Source organism: Podarcis raffonei, chromosome 6, assembly GCF_027172205.1.
Source record: "Podarcis raffonei isolate rPodRaf1 chromosome 6, rPodRaf1.pri, whole genome shotgun sequence".
Taxonomy (NCBI): domain Eukaryota; kingdom Metazoa; phylum Chordata; class Lepidosauria; order Squamata; family Lacertidae; genus Podarcis; species Podarcis raffonei.
Genome location: NC_070607.1, coordinates 69376297 through 69402736, shown reverse-complemented (window position 1 = coordinate 69402736; position 26440 = coordinate 69376297). Strand labels below are relative to the sequence as shown.

The 26440-nt window shown below is 42.0% G+C and overlaps 1 protein-coding gene across 1 annotated transcript; it reads right to left on the bottom strand.

Annotated features, from left to right (window-relative positions):
- Nucleotides 1-1802: 1802 nt before the first annotated feature.
- LOC128416300 (deoxynucleoside triphosphate triphosphohydrolase SAMHD1-like) lies at nt 1803-23532 on the bottom strand. Its single transcript, XM_053393889.1, has 16 exons — nt 22913-23532; nt 20221-20287; nt 18192-18261; nt 17649-17809; nt 15408-15523; nt 14454-14524; nt 13134-13289; nt 11778-11878; nt 10088-10196; nt 7888-7979; nt 7234-7349; nt 4471-4610; nt 3412-3507; nt 3201-3305; nt 2776-2907; nt 1803-2137 (listed from the first exon to the last, which is right to left on the bottom strand). The coding sequence occupies exons 1-16, from the start codon at nt 23118-23120 to the stop codon at nt 2024-2026; spliced, it is 1854 nt and encodes a 617-aa protein (XP_053249864.1). The 5' UTR covers nt 23121-23532; the 3' UTR covers nt 1803-2023.
- Nucleotides 23533-26440: the final 2908 nt, after the last annotated feature.

The window sequence follows — 26440 nt, the reverse complement described above, 5'->3', positions numbered from 1 at the left end:
TGTATGATGTTTCTGGGGGTGGTCTTGGACTCCAGGGCAGGCAATTTAAAATGTCTATATAAGGGCAGGCACACCTGGGTTCTGGGTCCTCCTCCTCCTCCTCCTGCATGTTAAGGGGGCACCCTGTTGCAAAAATTCAATAAAGATCAGGGGTTTTATTACTGATAAGCACAGGAAAAAAGATTAATATACAGGCACACAAAATATATAATTATAATTCTAACCAGTCTGACAATTGAATATAGCTTTGGAGAAAATAGCTCTATGTACGTTACCTTAACCCATTTTTATGAAGCAATTTAATGTCAAAACGAAAGCTCAGGATGCAAGCAGCTCCCTTTTAATCCCATTTTACGGAGCTCAAACAATTGAGCCACTCAGTTTTAGGTCTCTTCTTGCATAGTCTAGTCTAGATGTTTTTGGGACTCCCAATTCACATCAGCACCAGACATGGCAAACAGTCAGGGATTATAGCAGTTGCAGTTCACTGATATCTGGAAGGTCACAGGTTAGCTACTCGTACTCTGACTGCAGCACTAGAAATGTTGGATATTTCTGAACAGCTCTCTGCTCGTGTGAAAGCGTGTTGGGTGAAAGCGTGTTCTGGTGAAATAATTCTAGATTCAGGTGCCATGTGCTGGGAGTAAATTCAACAGAGCACCTGATAATGCCCTAAATGTTTAATTTTTCAGCCCTAAGTTTTAAGAAAATTCCATGACACAGCTTCATTTTAAATACTGGCATGGATCCAACATTCCTTTGAGCAGATCCTGCTGGTGAAGGGAGTGGGATTCAACTCCCCCTGCAATGGCCCTGTAAATCTGCTCAGTACAGAAAGAGACACCGGGGGGTTGATGGTGAAAGTGGCTTTCCAGCTTCCTACAGTAGGTACCTTTGCTGTAGTCCCTTCTGCAACGAGCAGCCATTCTCTCTGTCCCAATTCATAGTTCTTAAATGGTGTATACATTTCTTCTGAGCCTTAGGTTTGTTAAATGAAGCTTCAGAAACTCTCTGTTCTCACATTTAACAGCACACTTCTCACACACAAACCCATTTTCTGTCAGCATAAAGTGCCACATCATAAAACTGTGTTTCTCCCAAAAAAAATTTTTAATGAACAATATATACTATTCCATACAAAGACAACAAATCTGTGGAAATATGAGAGATTAAAAATACATTCAAATCGGTTTGAAACATAACAGGCAAAACTCCCTAGTCTGAAATTTGCTTCTGATTCTTAACAGCTGTTTGCCTCTCTATACAAACCAGCTCATTTCCTCTCTACCTAGTGCTTAATGGCTAGGATACATTCAATAATTGATTATTTTGGTACTGCAAGTATTTTGTTGGATTATATAAAAGGTAAGCATTGAAGTTAAAAAATTAACTTTATAAAATAGTATATCCTTGATTGTGCCAAGGCATGTTTAGCTCTAAATGAATATATACTGACTCTATCATGATTTGAGGGGAAAGAACAGTAGGATAACCACTTTTATCATAAACAGAAGATAGGCAAATAGCATAGGCTTGTCCCTTCTTTTATGTTTTTCCCCAAAAGCTTTTGAATTTTATCCAACTAAGTTGTACTCAGCGCAAACTCACTGAAATTAATGGAGCTATATTAGCCATGTCCATTAATTTCAGCGGTTCTACTCTTAATAGGACTTACATTGGATACAACCTATTGTATTTTAATACTTTGTTGGAGGCTGCCAGATGGGCGGGGTATGAATAATTATTATTATTATTATTATTATTATTATTATTATTATTATTATTATTATTAACAACCTGTTTTTATAAGTAGACCTGTCTTCACCGGCACACATTTAGATTAACAAAATAAGAACATTGCCGGTCATCAAAATGTCCATGTGAAATCTACAACAAATGGAATTTTAACTCATTTGAGCTAAGACTGACATTTTCCACTACTACTTTTCTTTCTACGTTTACATTTTTTTATAACACAACCTTCTTATACAAAGCATAATCAAACCACAGATATTAAAGCTGTTCAAGGCAATACAAGTCTCCTTCTGGCCTTTGAATCATGCTTTTCGTCATCTCTGTGTACATTGCAGTCTGCTTTCATTGGTGGTGTAAGTTCAGGGGCAACAATATCACCATCCTATCAAAGCATCAAAATGAAGAAAAGTTCAATTGTGCACTGGAAATTAACAGTCAATACATTCTGTCATCTTCTTGACAAGTGGAGCAAGACACTTATTGGAGCCTTTTTACACATCATATTACAAGAAAAACATTCTTGCGCTGCCCTTTCCCACTGTCATGCTGTACCCCATTTATTTGTGGTAGTCGCCTCTCAACAAATTTTATGTACTCATCATTTGCAAGGAACTTAATAAACAGATACAAAACTTCTAGTTAGTGGTAGTATTACAGTTGTTTTAGAATGTATACCATAAAGGCTAGATTGTCCTCCAATGAGATTTCTGAGATTTTTAGAATTCTCAAGTCCCTTGTGTTCATAATGTGCAGAAGTAATAATGGGTTGGTGATAGAGGAGACTATGGAAGAATGAACAGGTGATGAACAAAAGGAATACAGAGAATGAGGTAGATCTGAATCTCATAGCTCAGTTGGTTAGAGTGTGGTGCTGAGAACGCCAAAGTTGCAGGTTCAATCCCCGTATGGAATAGCTGCATATTACTGCATTGGACTAGATGATACGCAGGGTCCCTTACAACTCTACAATTCTATGATTCTACACTGAGATGCACCTGCTAAATGTTAAACCTTTCTTACCTGTGGTTTAGTGAAATTTTTGTCTATACACCACTGAACGAAATATTTTCTAGCATCACAGATTTCATCTGCTGTCTTACAATAAACCCTGATTTGCTGCTCTTCAAATTTTTCTGGTAAGAGCTTTGAAACCTTAAGACAGAAGGAAAAAGAAGTCACATACACTTAATTTTATCACCTTGTCAGAAAAAGTTCAACAAATTTCTCAGCAGCACCATTCAGTTACAAGAATGTTTGCACGGGGGAATTTTACCTTAAAACCACTTGCATTCAATTACCACTTACATAGCAGGTGATATTAGAACTTGGTTGCTACTATTGCCATGCAATTCTGTAGTCATTTTCACATGCATTCAGATACTCTTTAAAAAGCTATTGTAATAAAACAGGCAGAAACTCCTTCTCCCCCCCCCCACCTTACTTACTTGTTCTTTAGAAATTTTGAATGCCTTCTCGCGGTTATACTTTGAGTAGAAACCCACGTTATTGACAGGGTTCTTCTTTTTCATTCCATAATTCATGTTGATAACCTTCACAGAGGCAAGTCAAAAATAAAAATGTACTAAAGTACATTGTAGGCACATATATTAAGAAATAAAATCATTTAAAATGAACATTTAAAGAGATCATTCTTACATCAACAATAAAGTCTTCAGGCTTTAATCCAGGCTTGTGAGATAATGTAGTGGGCTGGGACTTGGCAATTTCTTCAGCCATCTTACTACACCGTTCCTGCAGGGCATAAAACCTTTTACTTTTTTGTGTATTTGAATCACTGTATTTGAATCATACTCTCAGAAACTGATGATTAATTTTCAAAATAATTTTCTCTCTCCTGCACTGTACAATGTGACAAATAAGGTATTTGATATCACCATACCATGACAATCAGTAGTGATGACTTTTAATGCTGTCACAGCTTCTCTTCAGGCAGACTAAGGCAAAATTAGTTATCCATTAGAGAGAAAGGAAAGAAAGCTGTAACATTTTATTATTGTTGATAAATGTTCAATATTTTGCCGTGCTTTTATTATGTTGAAAGCTAAAGTAGCTGGGGCACCCCGGTCAGATGACCGGGGTACAGGTAAGAATTTATTATTACTATTGTTGTTGAGGGGAAGGAGCAGTGCGGATGCCTTCCTCACTCACTTCATGCAGGATGCCCATGTGATAGGGAAGGACAGGCAAGAACAGCCTTTTCCCAGCCTCCAGTGGACTTTTCTGCAGCTTGGATGTGGGAGCAGGAGAGAAATGCAACAAGGATGTTGCCCTCAGTTGCATCATGACTAGTCAGCTTGTGCTGGCAAAGAAGGTGTGGGCTTTTCCAAAGGTTCTTTTCAGTCTAGAAAGTGGAAGTTGTTGTTTCTGCATTGTGGCGTGGCTGGAGAGAGAAGTGACAGAGATGCCTCCCCAGGCACTTCATGGACCGTGCACCTGCTCAGGCAGGCTTTTGCAAGGCATTTGTGGCAAGATAGGGGAGTAGGGGAGAGATTAGTGATCTGTGAAGGACACACACACACAGAGAGAGAGGTGGTGTGTGTGTGTGTGTGTGTGTGTGTGTGTGTGTAAAGAGAGATATAGAAGCCAGAGATAAGCAAATTGGTACTGAAAAAATCAGTACTTAACAAGTACTTAACCACACTTAACAAGCTAGCAGAGTTAACTAACCAATGTAATTTGAGAAACTGTGCCCACCTTCGTAATTTCCTTGCCCTCTGGGGGCTGAGTCTCTCCCAGGTACTTATACAGGTCACGCTGCTCTATTTTACATAAAATTTCCCGAGCTTCTTTGAGGTTGGGCTCATCAGAATGAAGAATTCTTAAGAAGATCTCATCTGCCAGTATTAAACAAATCAAGTCATTAAAGCCAGCTTTTCTTTTGCATAATTGAAACATGTATTATGTGTCAGAATTTAAGAAATGTTTTTTATGCTATTATAATGGTAGTCAGCTGGAAATGATCTTTTACATATCTGCAAAACGAAACTCACAAGACCATATTCAATTCAACAGTCAGATTCTGCTGTGTCTCAACAGGGTTAAGATATAGTTCTGTGGGTCTCTTCTCTAACTGCTTTGGCAGTAAATGAAAGGCACCAGAAGGTAACATTTTTGAAAAATGATTATATCCTCAAACAAATCAAAGCCCAACAACCTCAAAGTAGCTTATGGTAAAATGCGCATAAAATGAAACCAAATCAGGAAATAACATTTTAAAAAACACATCAAAAATGTCCACTCATAAACCAAAAGAGTACAAAGGAAAGCAGCCCTAACATAGTCCTAACAAGACGAGTCTGTTTTTTGAGCTGAAGACCTTCCTAAACAACCAGGTTTTGTGCAATGTCTATACACAGCAGTAAAGAAGAGCACAGCTAGAAGCATCTGACACTAATTTACAAGTAAGGTAAAGGTAAAGGTACCCCTGACCATTAGGTCCAGTCACGGATGACTCTGGAGTTGCGGCGCTCATCTTGCTCTATAGGCCGAGGGAGCCAGCGTTTCTCCGCAGACAGTGGTCATGTGGCCAGAATGACTAAGCCACTTCTGGCGAACCAGAGCAGCGCATGGAAACACCGTTTACCTTCCCGCCAGAGCGGTACCTATTTATCTACTTGCACTTTGATGTCGAACTGCTAGGTGGGCAGGAGTTCGTATTGAACAACAGGAGCTCACCCTGTCGGAAGGATTTGAACTGCCAACCTTCCAATCGGCAAGTCCTAGGCTCTGTGGTTTAGACCACAGTGCCACCCACGTCCCACTTTACAAGTAAATAACACTTTAATTACCACACAACTGGGATTAGAAAGGTGAGAAGGGTCAAGGGCAAAATGCTGGACTTTCAAACAAGCATTTCTTAAGGCTCTGTGAAAACTGGCATGTCCAGTGTAAGGGTTGGCAAGATTGGGCACCTCTCAATGACACCCCCCCCCCCGACAATTTCCTGCTTGTTCATCTGCATATTGCTCCAAAGTGGAGGAGATGAACAAGGAGCATCTCCACTCCCATCGTTCAGCCCAGACACTGAGGTCAAAGTATCTGACTGAGATCAAACTATCTGACTTTTAGAAGGCATCTGAAGGCAGCCCTGTTTAGGGAAGTTTTTAATGTTTGATCTTTTATTGTGTTTTTAGTCCTCTGTTAGATGCTGCCCAGAGTGGCTGGGGAAAGCCAGCACCCAGCCAGATGGAAGGGAATTATCTATCTATCTATCTATCTATCTATCTATCTTGTTCTTGTTCTTGTTCTTATTATTACAACGGTGGGAAGAAAGAGTAGTAGTAACTGCCATGGCCTGCTTGCTCATTGGTTTCCTCTGGCCAGCAAACAGGCAGCTAGCAATGATGAGGCAGAGGAGCAGCTGCCATCATTGGAGTGAAGGGACATACTTCCTGAGGTAGAGGGGTACATTGAGGGCATCTTGTCCAAGAACCTCCAAAAACCTGGGCTCAGCACTAGTAACCAGAAATCTATACATCCCTCATAGCTTCCTTTCCTTTTCTCCATTGCTTTCCGTTTTATCCTGCCTTCCTCCTCCTCCTTTGCTTATACTCAGTCACATTGGCTCCAAGATTCTCACTAGCCCGAGACAACAGGAGTACTGAACAAGAAATGTTGGTTTCAGTTCTGAATCAACACCATCCAATACACACCCATCCTAACAAGATTTTACAGGAGCAATAAATCAAAAAGAGAATTTGCATACGTGGTCATATATCAACCTATTCAAATTAAACAAAGTTGATAAGCTCCTTAACGGCTTACAGAGGGGTAAAGAGAGAGGCAGGGAAAAAGAGGAGGCAATTTTTATTTTTCTCTTTCACAAACGACCCCTTTAATAATTTAAACTAGGAGAGGGGGAAGTTTGGAAAATGTGTGGCCATAGGCCTCACCCTTGATAGTTCTGCCACTTGCTTCCCTTCAGCATAATTCCCAACTCTGGAAAGTGAAAGCTCACTTCTACGTGCTGCTTTCTCTTGTGCACAAGCTCAGTCCTTGATCCCCTCCAGGGTTTTTTGGGGGGGGAAGGTGGGGGCAGGACTGCAATCCTATAAACATACATAGATAAGAGGGGTTTTTTGGCATGCATCAGAGGCCTGTACCATCTGTAGGGATTTCCTTTAGCCATCCTTTATACTCATCTTCTACACACAGAATGTGCAATTTATAAATAGGGAGAGAAATGCTGCAAGTTTGCAATACCTAATCCTAGTTTTCTGGAGAGATGTTAAGCATGGGAACAAATCCGTTTCTTATACTATAAATAAATTATTACTTCTTCAAACCTAGTGACAGAAAGACTTCACTTCCTTCATATGCACACAGCAGAATATATAATTCATTTACATAAAGCAATGCACTATGTTTCATTTAAGCGCCATAACAAAATGGTACCGACAGAAATGCTTCCAAAATTGATGCAATTAGAATTTAGGTGTCAGTCCAATAAGCCCATACCTGTTAGCTTAGTGTAGGCTTCCATGTCTTCTCGTGCTGTAGCGATATTGTACTCTTCCCCTCCAGAGCCCTTTATGATGATATGTGGGTTAGCTTTCAAAAGGGCATCTGTAATCCTGATATGAAACATGCAACACAAATGAGGAAGAATCTATAATTTCAATATTAACTCCAGATCAAAGATTTCACAATGGCTTTGGAAATTTATTTCTATGGCTAAAAAAGAGTAATACAAAAACACCAAAGTTGAAAAAAAATTAAACCATATAACTTTTTCTAGTCATCAAAATCCACTTTGAAAAACGATTAAGGAGAAGGACAGGGACATTCAACAGAGTTTCTCAATGAGACACTCCAGAACTAGGGCTACAACCTTTAATTGATCAATTGCTTAATATTAATTTTTTAAAATTAATTAAATTCAAATTGGTTGAATTAAAATACACCCCTAAATAAATCAGGCAACACTTCTTTAAAAATCATTTGTAGCTGACAAGCACCATTTTAAAAGAAGCATGCCTTCTTCAGTCATATATTATTAAAATGAATTAATATGCAAGCTCATACAAATGTAATTAATCAACTAACATAAGATTGGCTAGGATTTATTTGGATACTGCCCTGTCTAGGGCATATCAACATGCACTTACTTACATAATTTCAATGATGTTGCTAATTTTATGTTGGTAGGCTTGGCGGTGCAGGCAAATCCGTGTGTGGAACATCTCATACAAATTTCCAGCCTCCTAAAGTCCAAGATAAAAAGCATTTTATTCATCTTTTATATTAAAACCACAGTTCCAAGACTTGTACTTTAATTCCTCAAATTGGTTGTTTGTTGCTGAACAACTAGGGATAAAATAAAAAAGGTTCCTGGACACAGAAATAATTAGACCCTTCTAAATAATCCATACACAAGAAATATAAAAATGTATTCCAGAACACTAGAGTAATCATTTTTGCAATTAAGATTACTTTCTGCTTATGTGGAGAGGCCTCATGGGGGCTCCTTGAAAGTGGAGCAGTGCATGAAACACAGGATCCTTGAGATAAGATTATTCTTTACATTCATGAGAGCAGAATGCTAATAATTGGTGGATGATACCCTTGCTTCTGGACTGAGCATTGCCTTCTACAAGCTTGTGGGGTTACATTTCCTTTTTGTTCTGTTTAATGAATATACAGTAATCCCTTATCTTACGCACACATATAGCCAGCCAACCCTTGGAGCTGCCTTGCAGCAAGCGGGTGAGAGACAGCATCCCCAGGATTCAGAGAGCCAGTGTGTTGAACAGACCTTGCCCAGCAACCAAGGCCAAGACCTTAAAAGCTCATTTTGTGCTGGGCCGTTTTGGTTACCAGGTTTGAAAAGAGCTCTTAAGCTCTCTGTCTAACTTGCTGGGCAAGGCCTGTTCGACATGCCAGCTCTGGAAGATTATGCATGCTCGTGTCAGATCTCGCAGGAAGTCAGATTATCTCTTGAGAGCGCCCCAGAATCTTCCACAGCCTGTGTGCTGAGTGGGCCTTGCCCAGCAAACAAAGCAGAGAGCTTAAAAGCTCATTTTGCGATGGGCAACGCTAAGCAGACCCGGAGTGAAGAGAGCTTTTAAGCACTCTGCCTTGCTTGAGACTTGACTTGCATAGACCAGGGAGCACAGTGGAAGAGCAACCAAATGCATGAGGATTAATGCTGGAACTAGAGAGAATAGACTGCGACGATTTGTACCTGCCTTCCATGATAACCCAAACCTTCCCTACTACCCACTTTCTCTAAACTGATAGTCATGATGGCTATATTAACTCTATTATCAGAAGCAGTATGCCTCTAAAAACCAGTCTCTGCATATGACAAGCAGGGGAATGTTGTTCTGCTCATGTCCTCCTTGTGGGCTTCCCACAGGCATCTGGCTGGCTATGGCAAGAACGTAAGGTTGAATTCAACATACTTTTAGTCTGATCCAGCAGGATTCTTTTTATGTTCTAATTTATGGCCCTTAAACACGCGACTCCAACCCATCACCACATGGTCAACCATATGCTATAGTAAGCCTATATACTCCCTACATGTAGTGAGGCTGGTTGAGATGAAAGGTAATGGCTTCGTGCTCCCAAAATTCAGTTTTTTCCTCAAACTTTCTGTTCTCAAACAGCAGAGAAAATCTATATTGCATTGCCTCCTATTCACTTGGAGGTGCACTTCTCAATTTATGCAGCACTAGTAGACTGCTGCAGTGGACGCGGGTGGCGCTGTGGGTAAAACCTCAGTGCCTAGGACTTGCTGATCGCAAGGTCAGCGGTTCGAATCCCCGCGGCGGGGTGAGCTCCCGTCTTTCGGTCCCAGCTCCTGCCCACCTAGCAGTTCAAAAGCACCCCTAAGTGCAAGTAGATAAATAGGTACCGCTTTATAGCGGGAAGGTAAACGGCGTTTCCGTGTGCGGCGCTGGTGCTGGCTCGCCAGTGCAGCTTCGTCACGCTGGCCACGTGACCCGGAAGTGTCTTCGGACGGCGCCGGCTCACGGCCTCTTGAGCGAGGTGAGCGACCAACCCTAGAGTCGGTCACGACTGGCCCATACAGGCAGGGGTACCTTTACCTTTACCTAGTAGACTGCAAGTTTATCTCCATCTGGACTCATAAGACCCACAGTCATTAAGCTCACTGGGTGGCTTTTTGTAAACATTAGCTTTCAGGTTAATTTGCCTCTCAACACTGAGTAACAACAAAATGAGACAGTGTTTCCCTGAAAAAAGGGGGCGGGGGATAGAAAACCGAAATAGACAAAAATTTGACGGCAAGTTTTTCAAGCTTCCAACATTATTTTAGTTGGCATTCTCTACTTTCCTCAAGAAAGCTTACCTTCTTACGGGTACAAATATGCTTCTTTCCCTCAAATTCACAGACACGAGCAAATGTAATGTAGCGTACATGATCAAAGTTGTTCTGGATTCCAAGATGGTGACAATCCCTAAATATATTCCAGAAACAGGCAGGAGGTAAGGTCATTCAATTACGAATTGGGGGGGGGGACATTTTAAAATTAGGGGGAGGGATCAGGAAGATGTCTCCACTGGGGACCTCACCTTTAAATAATGTAAAAGGACTCTCAGGGGATTCTTTGAGACTATATATCCAGCAATTTACTCAATGTATTAATAATTTAAAAATCAATTGCCAAAGGATTCTATTTTTTCACATTCCCAAAATACAGATATATAATCTCCAGACACACTTCCATAATAGCAACTGCAATTATCTTCAGACAAATTATGGTTTAGCATGAACCTGCCACTGCTTTGCTCCTCCCTGGCTGTTCTGCTGCACTAAGCCATAGTTTGGCTTAGAATTCTCCTGGAAAAACCAAGAGCCTTAAACCAGAGAACGAAGTCACTGTTTAGTTTGAAAAATATTGCTAAATGTTAGTGGTTTCCATAAAAACAACAAAAATACAAACATGGGATAAAAACAGAACACAGCTGTATTTCACAAAGCAAAAAAATTAAAAACTAAGAGTCAGACAGAGTCCAGGAAAACATAGGAAACATGTTCGGAAAAGTTGTTCAAGGGCCATTATGATCTCTACCTTTTGAATTGCCCAAAGCAGAGTATTCCAGGGAGTGGTTGCTATCTCCAACAAGGATTGCTTCTTCTCCTCATCCAGAAACAGTTGTAGTTTGTAAACCTACCGAAGTTGGTAGTGGGCACCATGAGCTACAGAGGTCACTTGAGCCTCTAGTGACAGCAATGGATCTAGGAGCAGCCCCAGAGGGAATGCAAACCCATCAGAACTGCTGAACAGCCCATCCATAGGGTTTCCATCCAGCCCTCATCTAGCCCAGGCACCGATTTTAAACATGCATGACTTCTCTTGGTTCATATGTTACAGAAAAACAGCTGGGTATCATTAGCATATGGTGCTGCCTTGCCCCAAATTTTGTAGAGGTCACCCCCAGCAGCTGCTTATAGATACTGAATTTATTTATAAAAAGTATTCATATGCCCTGCATCATAAAAATATATCACAGCGGCTTACAACAACACAAGACCATAGAATAAAATCATAGAAAGTACATGGAGTACATGTACACGGAGAAATACCTGGGCTAGGTATCTCTCTATATGAGAGGTGGGGGACCTGGGCCCTCCAGATGTTGCTGAACCATCCCCAACCATTGGCCATCCTGGCTGAGGTTGATGGGAGCTGGAGTACAACATCTGGTGTGACACAGGTTCCTCATTCATAGTCTATATCCTGCTCATACTGTACACATGACTCTCTCACTTAGAAATATTTTTTCATGTATTTTTATTAGTTTTCAATATAACAAAATACAAAGTTAACCAACATACTTAGCATACGGTTTATATAGTATGATACCATATAGTATTTAAAGATAAAGAGTTCTTAATGATAGATATATATCCCATTTAAGTTGGACCATTAAGATCTTCCATTAATTGGTTTGTCACTTTATAGGTAAAATATTTCCATTATTGTTTCTCTATAACAGAAATCTTCCAAACGCTTTAAAATGAGCAAAGTCCATACCTGGCAAAGTAATCCCATTTATCAACATCGATGCCATTTGTTTTGTTGGCCACTATCTCATAAAGAAAGCCTTTTTTTTCAGGTCGCCCATGGTAAGGCCACTGGAGAAAGGGGTGGAAATACCCAAAAGCAAATAATACATTACAATATAGCAATCTACTCTGAGCACCAAACTGGCAAGGAAGCAGGGTTCTAAGAACTCTTTGCACATGCTGGAACAGATTAATTGATAACTGCCAATACTTTACTAATAAGAGATAAAAATTGGTGGAGCTAATAATCACAGCCTAGTTTTGTGATGGAAACAACCTTGGCGAGCCAGGTAATTAACGTACACTGGAATATGAATGCAAGGAGCACAGTCCTATTGGTTCTCCTGAACTGTTGACCATGGTATTCTTATCAGTCAATTGTCTGGTTTGGGTCTAAGTAGTACTACTCCTTCCTGGACAACTGGTTTCAATCAGATTGGCAAGCACACGGAACAGGACATTGTTGGCCACAGCAGCACATTTAGGAAATTCAATTCCATGTGATATTAGGCAAACTCCAGCTTTATATTTTGAATCCAACCCTGGAAACCCATTTTCCCCTCAGTCACTTTTAACAGTTAATTTGAACTGGGCTGCACAAACAGTATTACTATTTGATTTATAGTGCGCTTGCGTTTGTGGTGGCTTTTAAAGATGATTACTGTAAAAAGTTTGGCTGTTTTTAACATATTCTGCATTATTTTGGTGGCTGCCATTTTTATACTTGTACATCACTTTGTGAAGTTAACTCTTTAAAAGTTGTTCACAGAAAAATATTTATTGAATAAAAATTCACTTTTATCCAAATATCAGGATAAGCAAATGGTGCGCCTTTTGCTGCTCTCCAAGATAAACTGCAGGGTCACCTATTATTGTGTCACTTGCAAATATTCCCTTCATCCAAAAGGAAGGGAACCATTAGATGCACCTCTGTCTTTTGCAAGCTTACTCAGCAATACTTGTATCTGCATAGACATGCACAGAATTGCATGAAGTATGAAGCAGCTCAGATCATTCTTTGATCTACCCTAACGCATAACGATTCTCCAAAGCCTCATGCAGAAGCATTAACCAGCTCTGCTGCCGTGCATTTTTGAACTGGAAATGGTAGAACAGAGTGGAACCTTCTGAACACAAAGCATATGCTTTGCTGTTGAACTATGGCCCCTCTTTCAAGATCTATAAAAAGCTCAACAACCAATGGTTCAAAAAATAAAAAAAGGAATCTCCCACATGCAACACCTGTCAATTTTCCTTCAAAAAAGATGCTATTAAGCATTATATTCCATTAAATTGCACAGTATTTACAAAGCAGAAGACTTACTGAACTACTGCTTTTTTCAGTCTTAATGGGTCCTGCTATCTGCTCTTTGATAAAGTCTATATCTTCATCCAGCTTGAGACCATAATACTCCAAGACTAGTCTTAGATCATTGGAATCAATCAAGTGTTCAAACATCTTAACAGAAGCATCTTCATGCTGCAAAAAAGGAGGTTTTAATTATTATTAATCAAAGCATATGCTGTCAAAACAAGCCATCATAACTGTATACAAAAACATTAAGACAACATTACGCCATGGTTTAATGTCAGGTGGATGAGCCTGAAGCAAAGCATTGTGTGTGTGTGTGCTCCTGCTCCCCTCACAGGAGCTTGAACAGAGTTCATTTTCACTTCTGCAAAATCCCAGCTTAATGTCAGATTTTATCCAGGGATTCTGGTTTAAAACAGAATATTTAAAGTGCCATAAAAAGCAAATTTAACTAGCTTGTTAAAGAAGCCAGAGTTTCTTTAAATCAGGTTCCCTCATTCAAGCATAATGCTGGATCTCCCACTGCTGCAATAGCAAACAAATACCAGCAGGGGGGAGAAGAGTTGTTTCCTAGTTTCACATTCTTGCTGCAGCTCAGCTGCTGAAATCACTAATTCTTGATAAGCAATGGAATGTTCAATAACCTGAGATGGCTGAAAATAGAAAGTACTTAGAACAGCAAACAAAGCAGAGAGGCCACTGAAAGAAGACCCTAGAAAGGTTAATGGAACATAATCTCTGTGAGAAGAAAGGACTGAGAAAATTCAAATAATTGTAGGGTTGAAGGAACCCCAAGGGCCATCTAGTCCAACTTCTTGCAAAGCAGGTAAACAATCACCGACAGATGGTCATGCAACCTGTTTAGAAACCTCCAATGAACTTCACCACTTTCTGAGTGAGTCCATTCCATGTTTAGTCAGAATCTTCTTTCTTGTAATTTGAATCAAATGGTTCAGGTCCGACCCGCTAAAGCAACAGAAATCAAGCTTGCTCCATGTCCCATGTGACAGCTATTCAGTTAATTGAAGATGGCTATCATACTGTCTCTCAGTCTCCTCTTCTCCAGGCTAAACATACCCAACTCCCTCAACCCCCAGAACTAGACACAGTGCTCCAGGTGGGGTCTGACTAAGGCAGAAGAGAGTGGTAGATAAACAGTAGGAATTTTAGTGACTATATTTCACCAATATGGTAACTTTTTAAAAAAAACACAAAAAACTTCAGGAAATGTCTGGGTCTAATACTATAATTGTTAAATGTGGTTAACATATTTTTAGGCAAGGCAGCTTTCTCTTTAAAAAAGAAGGCAGTATTAACTGGTTGCATACCCACCTTCCATGCAGTTCCTGGACAAACACGAGGGATGAACCTTCCATCATACATGTGTGAAAATGGTCCATGACCTGAAGATAAGAATTATGCAATTCATTTGTGTGGCAAACGTTTGTGTGTATGCGTGCGTGCGTGCGTGCGTGTGGACAGATGCACAGACACACATCTTCAGTATATTCTGGTATTTTTTTTAACCATAATAAAACCATTTTGTAATACCAAGCCAGAGACTAAACTTTCAGTCCATTAGACCAGGCTACCCTTTGTGCTTCCCCCAGAGTTTCTAACAACCACACAAGAAATATAAAAACAAAATATAAATCATGGAGTAGGTAACATTTTTAAGAATTCTAAGCAAATTCCCACTGGAATATTAGTGTCTCTTATTGGCCCTAGAAAACAGAGAGAGAGGAAGTCAACCTCTGAGGGTAATTTGTTGCAGGACCTGGGTGGTATCACTGAGAAGGCCTTCTCACACATCACCTCAGCTGGAGATGGAACATGTTCAAAGAGCACATGGCAGTTCAAACAAGAGGACGCTGTTCTGCAAATATCCTAGGATAAAATTCAGTGCCATACTCTTCCAAACATTATATTTGTGCAAGATTCCAGCTAGCCAGAAAGAATGATGCCTCCTCCTTCATGCAGTGTTATGGGGGTTCTCCCAACTCCTCCAGAGCCAATGCTTTTTTGTGGTGGGGAGATATGTGGGGAAAGAAAGGAGGGGCAGGTCTGTTGCACAAGAGGAAGACCTTGAGCAGGCCTTCCACGGACAGGGCTGGTTAGGTTAATCTTGTCCTTAGTTTAGAAACTTAAAAGTTTAAACCAATACTTCACAGCAAAAATCACCTGCCCCAAATCCAGCTCCTATCTAAATATTTTAGAATGGCATAGTACTTTTATTTACCTAGCATGCACCAATCACTTCATTAAGATATTTGGGAAGTGGCTTACCCAAATCATGACAAAGACCAGCGATCTGAACACACAAAATATCCCTATGGTTGATGTCCAACTCTGGTTGTCGCTTCTGCAGTGCCTCGATCAAACGGCCTGCTAGATGGCAGACCCTGTTGCAAGAAGGTAAAAGGTTCAGTTCTCCAGTTCTTTGTTTTATAAATAAAATAAATACTTGCCCCACATTATATATTGTGAAATACCACTAAACTTACTTAGCTTGTGAACTGCAAACCTATATCCAAGGACCACATTGCTGGTCAGCCACATCTCCAAGGCCCACATGCCAGTGATGGCTTTGACCAAGGTATGCACGCATACCACCCACAAACACCCACATTCACTTGACATACAGGACATAGCACACATTTTCATTCTCTCACACATGCAGTCCAAAACTCAAACATACACTCACACACAAACACGCAGGTATAAATGTGCACACATACAAAATCAGCATTCCCAGCACTAGGGTAGAATGACCATAAAGGCTGCTTTTTTACTCTGCAGAGAAGGATCTGTGGAAGTTAAAAGGCAGCCTTTCCCCACCCCCACCAGCACTGGAGTGAAGGGGGGGGGAGCTGCTTTGTACTCTTAAAAGGCAGGCTGTGGTCCATCTCTGATTTCAGTGCTGTGATGCTTAGTGCTAAGACTGGAGAAAAAAACATCTCTTTGGCTGAAATTGCTTAAAATAAGCTAGGGGAGGAAATGCAACTAAACTTCCTCTCTTACTATGCCTGCAAATTTCATAAAATGCTGCCTTAATTTTTTTATTTTTTTTTAAAGTTACAGTCACTTGGGATGGTAAGGAAGAATTCCACATCAGCAAACCTCTCTATCCACCAGTGAAGTGCATTCAAAGGAAGGAAGGAAGGAAGGAAGGAAGGAAGGAAGGAAGGAAGGAAACAGCTCTTTCTAAGCAAATAGCATTTATTTTCATTCGTGAGTTTTAGTAGGAAAACTCAGTGTCGGAAAATCTGCTTATTAGTTGACTTTGGGTTTGGTGAGCCTACAGCCCCATGAAACCAAATATTGAACACACCAGCATATGAGATGAAGGGCACTTCTAACTTTTAAAGATATGGAAATATGTTACTAGGAAATTGGAAGGGGGGGTGAGAGACCTCCCCACCACCACCACAGGCAGAGACATTAACAAACCATTCACTCACACACATTTCCCTGCCTTTCACCTGTCAAATGAAATCCTCTAGTGTTAAGAGAAAACAGCAACATACAGTGGCACCTTGGTTTATGAACTTAATCTGTTCTGGAAGTTCTTTCTTAAACTGAAACCGTTCTAAAACCAAGGAACGCTTTCCCTAATGAAGCCTCTATCTATGGACTGGCTCAATGGGCTAACTTTAGAAATTCATAATAAATGAAGTGAGTCTGCAGGGCCTTCCCAAGGAGTCATGACTGGTGATATTCTGCCCCAAGGGTTTCAGACAGATAATCATCTCAATCACAATGCCTAACCACCCCATAGTGGGATGAAGCCTCAAGACAAAGGGGTGTATTTGACTTGACTCAGGGACCTGGAAACTGTAAATACTTTCCTTTGTACTGTGTTGGAGTAAGTGTGAAAGACTATATTTGAGTGACAGGGACAGTGATGTATCCCAATATGTATTATGGGAAACTTTGAAATACTGATGTAACCCACTGATCAGGAATTCTGTCTGCTTCATCTTTGTAGTACAGTGGTATCTCGGGTTACATACGCTTCAGGTTACAGACTCCGCTAACCCAGAAATAGTGCTTCAGGTTAAGAACTTTGCTTCAGGATGAGAACAGAAATCGTGCTCCGGCGGTGCAGCAGCAGCAGGAGGCCCCATTAGCTAAAGTGGTGCTTCAGGTTAAGAACAGTTTCAGGTTAAGTACGGACCTCAGGAACGAATTAAGTACTTAACCCGAGGTACTACTGTAGTGGAAAGTCTTGTTGCAAAAATAAAGATCAGGCCTACTGGCTGCTATTTTGCTTCTATGTCCTGCTCTGAAGTCTCTTGCTTGTGACCCCGATCTGAACCTAAGAAAGTAAAGGTTAGGCGATTGTGGTGTGCTCCAAGGACTCCCTGTTACAAGTAGCAGGGTTTTTGTTTTACGATAGGTTACTGTGGAATTCAATGAAAATGCAGTTACTCATGTTCAGAGGCACAACCAGTCTGCAGTAACCTGAGTGGTGGCGTATACCAGTTCAAGAAAAACAGAGATCTGCAAAAAGAACTTGTGCCTTACCCAAGGGAATGTTCAAAACGGTTGTGCGATGCTCCTGGGAAAACATAATAAGTGCCACCCAATTGTTTAATGTATCTTAGACGCTGAAATTGAGGTGTGTCAATGATCAGAACAAGAAGGGGATGCATTTCAATGTGACCATGAATCGGGTCATTAAATACCTGGAAGATGTAAAACAAAATGTAAAACTATTGCAGATATATGAAAAGCAGCAGAAGAAAATGCTTTAGCTTTAACTTGCTTTCGCTATACACAAAGTTGGGACAATCACTGGATAACAAAAAGCATATATGGCTGCCCCTGTATGCCAAGATGAGCTCCGGCAGATTTAGCGGCAAGACCAACAGGTCCAACAGTCAAGAAGCTGGATACTGCACATGATGTAGAGGGAAGTGAGGGGCAGATGGACCTCATCAACCTGGGAATGTAGTTGATCTAGGAGAAGGAAAACCGATCCCAATCGAGAAAAAAAGCAGATAGCTCAATACCACCTTCAAAAATAGACTAACATTGCTTTCAGATTAGTGCAAATGCTTCTCTCACCTTCATTATGTCAACATGCCTTTGTCCCAGTTTGCTCAGACAATTCAGAAGCTTCAGTCTCACTCCGGTCCTGAAAGTTATCAAGTATAAGTTGACCATTCCATATTTTATTAAATAATGTAGTGGACGCTAATATTAAGTTAATTGCTACTGTTCACTGCAAGCATTTTTTAAAGTTTTCAGTAAAAGATCTTCAAAAGATCTGGACCATAATGAAGGGAGAGGTATAGGGGTTGCACTTTGTACCTTGTACCTGAGTAAATTCCTAAGTAAATCCTCTCTTAATCTTGCTTTGCAGTCGCTAGCAAACAGCAGCAATATTGCTAAATTTGTAAGAGGCCATTTCCTGTGCTTGCCAGCTAAGCAGAAACTGCATCTGTTTACCGTATTTGGTCAGACAGGGCAAGGGGCCGTTTTCTGCACATGCTTCCTGCTGCAGTAACGCAAGAGAAGAAGAACACACAAACAGGGGAGGGAGGGGGGCTTAGCTAGCCAAATACCTATATGCCATATAAGGAAATAAGTTGAAAGCTTGCCAGTTGATTGGAGAAGGTTTTGGGGGAGTTTAAGAAAGGAAGGGTGTTTTCTAAGTATAAGAGAGTTTGCTGATGTGTACTTTGGTGCAGCCAGTTTTGCAGAAGCTATTCTGCTGGTTGCCCCAGCATGCTGTTTTTCCAAATAAATCTCTTTTCTCCGACCAAGACGTCTCTGGAGTAGTTTCTCCCCTCTGCCCACGGGGTCAGGCGGACCGCTGGACCCTCCAGCGTTAAAGATAAGGTTTCAATAATACTCTTAAACTCTACCAATTCCATGAAGATTTATTCAGATGTCAAACTGTAGTGGTTTTAAAACATACTTTCTCCAAGATATAATCTGTGCTCAATATTTGCCATTGTGGTAGAAAAGAAGATGACTATACACCATTTTCATGTACAGGCTCCATTATTTGTGCATCTGTTTCTGCACACACAGTCACCAACATATATTTGCTTCATTAATTTGATGGTGGTTTTGTCTAGGAAAGCTCATCTAAACAACATGCAAAGGTAAACCTTGTTTAATGAGAGTGTGCAAAAATGCAGGCTACTGCAGAGAACCTCACAGTTTCTTTACTCCTTCCCAGTCCTTTTTGCTGTTGTACCACGATGGCCTAAGCAAAGATTTTGCTTAGCATGTAATCCAAACCAGGGCTCATGGTTAACCTCTCACCTAACTAACCACCAGCAAATAGTTAGGGAGTAGAGAGGTTAACCATGCGCCCTGATCTGGATTACATGCTAAGCAAAATTTTGACTTATGACAGCATGGCAACAAAAAGAATTTTGGAGGAGAAAGTGGCTATAAGCAGCTCTCTGGAAACCTGTGCCATCTCACTAAACCTTAGCATGTTATGCAGTGCCATAAATCTGTCTGGAAGGGGTGCATTTCTGCATCATAAACAACAAATATGTTTGATTACCAAAAACTGCACAATATTCCAGTAGCCCTCTGTGTAAAAAGGTGTTTTTCATAAATTGTGTATGAATAGAGGTGTTATGGTAATATTAAAGGTATTCTTTCAATACAGTTTTAGTGACATCTGTCAAGTGTGAGATCGCAGAGAAGAAAAGTAACATCCATTGTTATGATGATTAATGTTGCAATAATTATGTAACACAATATGGCAAGTTCAAGTCCTGTTTCAGTTTCCTGATTTCATTAAAATGCTTTACACACTGGCTTGGTTTGCATGTCACATTAAATCTTCGTTACAACAGAACTGCAGATTAATGTGAACCACTGTTGAAATCGAGGCAGCTTCACTCCTCCTCTGCTGATAAAAGATCAGGGTCACTAACCTGTATTTCTTTAGCAAATGTACAAAGCTCAAGGTAGGCACTAAATATAGCAATGATCCATTTGGAATTAGAAACACAAACAGTCCAATCCTATGTATGACTATTCAGAAGTATGTCCCACTAAATTCCCAGGGAAGTAAATATAGGATTGCAGCCAAATTCAAACGTCAATAGATTTAAGTTTCCCTTACCCAATTCCCATTTCTTCAAGTTCTGATTCAGTGAGGTAAAATAAAGTTGAACCAGGAAATTTTTTTCCTGAGGAATTAAGGAGACAACAGTTAGCTTGTTTTGTTACTCTTAATATTTATGTTTCTGAAATTCTTGATAATTAAAAATTTTCAGGGCAGATGACAAATGAAAATCACTAGAAAAATGAGAAACGTTAAGCAACTGTGTTATTCTGAATTATTGGGTCCAGAGAAGTATTTTATGAGTGGAAAGACAGCTTAGAATGTAGCACCATTGAATTTTCCTGTTTTCCCTATCCAGCTGCCGCCCACTGTGCATCACACCCTTTACCAGGCAATTACTCCAATTACAAGGTGGACTTGCCTTCATGGGAAGTTTTTAAGCAGAGGTTGGATGGCCATCTGTCATGGATGCTTTAATTACCATATTTTTCGCCCCATAGGACGCACCGCCCCATAGGACGCACCTAGTTTTTTGGGGAGGGAAATAAAGAAAAAAAATTTATTTTCCCCCCAGGCGTGGGGCTGGCGCGGGGGAAGCCCGAGCTTCCCCCGACCCCAGCCCCCAGAACAGGCTGCTGCCTGCAAGCCTTGCGAGCCCGGTGTACAGCGAGGCTTGCGGACATCTGCTGGAAGCACGGGGTGTGCTCCGCAGCACGCCCCGTGCTTTGGGCTGCAGGCTGCCGCCCCAAACCTTGCGCACCCGGCAGGACCTCCCGCCGGGTGCGCGAGGCTTGCGGACATCTGCCCGAAGCACGGAGCGTGCTCCACAGCGCCCCTGTGCTTCGGGCTGCAGGCTGCCGCCCCGAGCCTAGCGCGCCCGGCGGGACCTCCCGCCGGGTGAGCGAGGCTTGCGGATAGCTTCCTGAAGCCTGTAGAGCGAGAGGGGTCAGTGCGCACCGACCCCTCTCACTCTCCAGGCTTCAGCGAAAGCCTGCATTCGTCCCATAGGACGCACACACATTTCCCCTTCATTTTTGGAGGGGAAAAAGTGCGTCCTATAGGGCGAAAAATACGGTATGTTTCCTGCATGGCAGGGGATTGGACTAGATGGCCCTACAGCTGTATCTAATATGTTATAGAATCATATCATCAGTAGAAGCTTTACCGTGGTACCTCCAGGTGCGGACGGGATACGTTCTGGAGCTCCAGTCAGATCCCAAGGTTTTCACTACTGTAGGTGCCTGTTCTGCGCATGCGCATGGTGCGGTAGAGGGCTTCTGCGCATGCACGCATGGCAAAACCCAGAAAAAATGCTTCCGGATTTTCTGCGTGAATATCCCAAAGGATACGTAACCAGAGGTGTACGTAAGTAGAGGTACCACTGTATTTGGTATTACTTAGACAAATAGGGGGTAGTGGAAGTTCTGTAACCACCACTAGCCAGTATTCATTCCTACTTTCACATGAAGAGTTGCCAGTATTTCTTTTCTGCAAGTATGCTTTGGTGCAACCTGAAATATTTTGCACTGGGCATAAGGTAACTAACCTAATTAGCCTCCTAATAACATAATAACAATAATAAACAGTTTACAGTTATACCCAAATTAAAATAACTGCCAACCCCAACTAAACATTTAACCAACATCAACCCAACAAAAAGAAAACAGAGGAACCAAAATTAGAACCCTTCAAAATATTTTAAAACATTTTAGCCAGTTGCCCCAACCCAAAAGTGCATGCATGAAAAGTAATGTGGGAGATTTTTGGATCTGAATAAATGAATGACCTGACTTCTAGCTTTGATGTTGTGTCCTGATGGCACATGCTTTGGCGATCCTCTGATACATACTTGGTGCATATATCTTTCCCCCACTAGAATATGTGCCTCTGATGTTATTTCCTTATTTTTTGAGAACATTACAAGTAGAGACAGAACATATCAATGCTGGTTAATGCACAAAGATTCCTGTACTGCCAATGGACAGCTAAAGATGGGTCATTAAGGTAACAAAGCAGAGCAGGGGCTCTGTGCCAGAGGGCAAACAGGTGGGTCTACCTCCCTGTTGGAAAGACAAAAGGCCAGAGTAGAGTTATTTGAGTCAGACTGGGGTGGCTTGCAATCCTTTTTAGCTAAAAGGCTTGTTTGAGAAAGAAGTGCTCCTCCTTTGGGAGGAAGGGTGGCGTATAAATCAAATAAATAAATACAACCCAAGTTAAAAGGAAAAGGGGATTTAAGGCAGCAACCCTAAACACACTTAGACCTTACTCCCGAGTAGACTTAAGACACAGCCCTTTTAAAATGTGGGGGTTTGGGGGGGTTATTGAGTTGCCGTTTTTATTTTTATTACGTATTTTGCGGCTTTATATCTTGATTTTATTTTGTGAACTGCTCTGAGTATAGAGTGGTATATAAATTCAATTAATAACAATAAAACAACAACAACCCTATGACCATTGACTTCGGAACAAGCCATCCTGCCACGACTAGCCAAGCCCGCCCTCAGGCGACGGAGCCCGTTATGCCCCGGCTCTGCAATCCGCTTCATAACCTCCTCTCCTCACGGGGTCAGGAAGCGGGAATCGCTCGAGAGGAAACAGCAGCAGCAGCAGCAGCGTCGCCTCAGTCAGGCTACAACGAAGAGGAGGACGACGACGGCGGCTTGAAAGATGACTATAGTCTTCCCGGCGCAACGAGCCTGCGCAGGCGAAGCGGCTCTCCGGTCCCGCTCGTCCCGCCCCCCCCCCTTACCTCGCAAGTAGCGCACCAACTCCGGGTCTTCGGAGCCGCTGCTTCGCAGGAATTCGCACACCTGCTCGATGCCCCAGTCCCGCGGGTGACTCCCGCGGGGATCCGGGGCGCGGCAGACGGAGACGCGCTTCTCCGGCGTGTGGAAGCCGTCGCCCGGGCTGGCGGGCCGGGACCGCTTGAAGGCTCCTTCCCCGTTCCCGCTCGACATCGACCTCGGCTTCCAGGCAGGGACACCGGGAGCGAATGAGCGACCCAGCTTTGCCTTATATAGGAGGAAACCTGCCAGGGCCGGGAATCACGTGATGGCAGTCCTCCTGTCAAGGTGGCTTGTGTGGCATGTGGCTTCTGTGTCAATGCTGGGTGGTTCTGTGTTGTTTTTTGGAGGGAGGGAGGAAGCTTGAATAGGCACAGATAAGGGAAGGCCACAGAGCTTTTTCTCCACCTCTCCATCTTCTCCCCTTATCACACTTTTCAGATGGCTTATTTCCCCAGAAGTTGAGAGGAGGAAGGACCAGAGAAATGTAGCTGCTATGGAGAGAGATAAACAGGCCTTCAGTAACCCCTTCTCCCAAGATGAGGGGTGTGTGAGCTAGTTAATTCTGGCAGAACAGCTTACTCTCTGATCTTAACCCCTTCATGCATTAACTAGAGCTAAATATGGATGTAATGCAGAGTTCTTTGTTGCCACTTTCATAACGTAAAATTTACATAACCAGAGCATAGCTGTCAACGTTTCCCTTTTTTAAAGGGAAATTCCCTTATTCCGAATAGGATTCCTCACAAGAAAAGGGAAAAGTTGACAGCTATGAACCAGAGGGTTTCGTAACATGATGTACTACTGTACTTCTCTTTCTCCTCATTGTACCCTACAGTAGTTCACAACTGGGTCATACATATTGCTGGAATTGCACTAATGTTCAGCTTCAGAACACCCAATGTTTCCTTTTGAATCCCATATATTTAAAAATACCAATTTCCATTGATGCAAAAATACATTTAGAGATCTTCAACTTTGGAAACATTTTTACAAATCTGTCTAATGGAACAAGTTAAACCGGCTCTTTAAGAACATAAAAGGAGCACTGCTGGATCAGGACAAAGGTGGCTCTAGTCCAGCATCGTATTCTCATAGTTGACAACCAGATGCCCAGGGTTCAAAAGCAGTTTTCTGTCAGTTGTTTAAAGAAGGGAGGGAACAGGGATAAAGACTGGATACACCTAAATTATTGGGTTCTAGTCACAACATAGCTGAGTCTGTATGGACATGTACACCAGACAATTTTGCCCAGATTTCCAGGAAACTGAAATGTAGGGAAAATTGTCCAGGAGAAACGAAACTCAAAGTACTGGCCTGGGAAAGAGATAATATCAGAATTATTTGAAGAATTAAACTTTCATTCAATGTTTAGTCATCAAAGTTGAGAGGGATAAATTCCCTCCACCCAGCCCCATGACTTACCGTACTTGATTACTGCCTATCATACAGATTTCATGGGCTCCAAAAAACAGAACCACACCTGAAAGAAGTGCTGCTGAAATTCCAAAATATTTCCAACGTAACTACAAAACAGACTGAGGCAATGGATCCAAGGAAAGAGGTGGCGCCAGGGTAGGGGTAGGTTTAAAGTTTGGAAACAACTTTGGTGGATTGACTGGTATAGCCATACAGATGGATGGGTCAAAGTAATATATTCAGGAGCCTTGACAAGAGACAATTCAAGTAGATTGTAATGTAAATAATATGGAATGAAATGTACTGCTATACGTTTTGGGGGGTAGAGTCCAGGGTGCAAGTCACCCATAAATCCTGGAATTAGTAAAAATTATAAATAATCAAGGCTTGATTAAACTGTGCCAAACACAAAAAAACCTGCTGGATTTGGTTTAGGAGCCAGGCCAGCTCAGCAGAGCTAGCTGGATGGGGGCCATTGGAAGAACAATAGCTGGTGCTGGCCAGACATTGACCCATCAAGGAAGCCATCAAGAGAGTGAAGATGTACCAGACAAGGAGGGGTGGAGCCCCTCATCTAGCTGTGGGCAGAAACCAAAGGGATTTGGTTTTAGGATTTCAGGATGGGTGACATAGGCTGGGGGGGGGGGGAACAACAGATTCCCTCCCACTGGGTTAGCAGTGATGGGCAGCGGGGCAAGGGGGCAGAGCACCATGTAGGATAGTTGGGACAAGCAGTAACAAAGACACAAAACATGCCTTATTTCTCTTGCAGACCCAAACCTGCTGCTCCTATGAGAAAAGCAAGGGACCCTCTTGGGGTGTGATGGTGGGATTTTCCTTTATCCAAGTTCAGGTTCATAAAGACACCACAGTCACTGCTGTGCCTCATTGTCCAAGAGGAAACATAAGCCTGGGGTAAAGTGCGCCTGCAACCCCTGGAATCTTGCATGGCTTGTGGAGATTGGGGTGGCAAGTAACAGTACATAAAGCTAAATTCTCCCTTGGGGTGAGTGGAGCTTTACCCTGAAAGGCTGTGTGTATTATTTATTTCAAATAAATACATTCATGAATTGTTCCAAACCACAGGCCCAGAGGAGAGCTCTGGGAAGTTGTTGGGTGTAGGGATACCAAAGAAGGTGGCCCAAAACACCAGAGTGATCAGTTCTGGTGCTTTATTAAAAAAGGTAAAGACTTACAGCCTGTCAGCAACCTTTGCAAGTTGCAAAAGCCCATGCCAGTGGAAAACAAGGCTATGTTTGCTGGCACAGCTCCACCAAAGGCTAAAGGCACGTCTGATGGCCAGGAGCGGGGGGGCAAGTTGCAAAAGCCCACGCCAGTGGAAAACAAGGCTATGTTTGCTGGCACAGCTCCACCAAAGGCTAAAGGCACGTCTGATGGCCAGGAGCAGGGGGGCAAGTTGCAAAAGCCCTCGCCAGTGGAAAACAAGGCTATGTTTGCTGGCACAGCTTCACCAAAGGCTAAAGGCAAGCTGCAAAAGCCCACGCCGGTGGGAAACAAGGCCAAGGCCAGGTTTGTTATTGACTCTGGGTGCACGAGCCATCTCACCAAAGACCGCCATCTGTTTATCTCCTTCACACCTCAAGATGGAGAGGTCCAGCTGGCTGATGGAAGGACTTTGCAAGCTGCAGGAGTTGGGACTGTGAAACTTGCAAGTCTGAATACTACCATCAAAGATGTACTTTTTGTTCCAGGAGCTGCGGACAACTTGATTAGTGTACCACAGCTGACTGGGCGTGGTTTTGAGGTTTCCTTCAAGAGGACTGTCTGTGTCATCAGAAAAGGCAAAGAGGACATTTTGCATGCAAAGTTGATGGATGGTTTGTTCAGTCTAACTTATGATGACAATGCTGTTATGTCTAATGCTGATTCTTGTTGTGTTGCACAAACTAACAAGGTTCTTCATGCAGGATGCATTCATGATGCACATCACAGATTTTGTCACCTCTCTTGGCAAGCGCTAGCCAAGATGCCTGGGTTGGTTGAAGGTTTGGACATCAAACCTTGTAAATATCACATGAAATGTGTATCTTGTGCAGAGAACAAGGTGAAGGTTG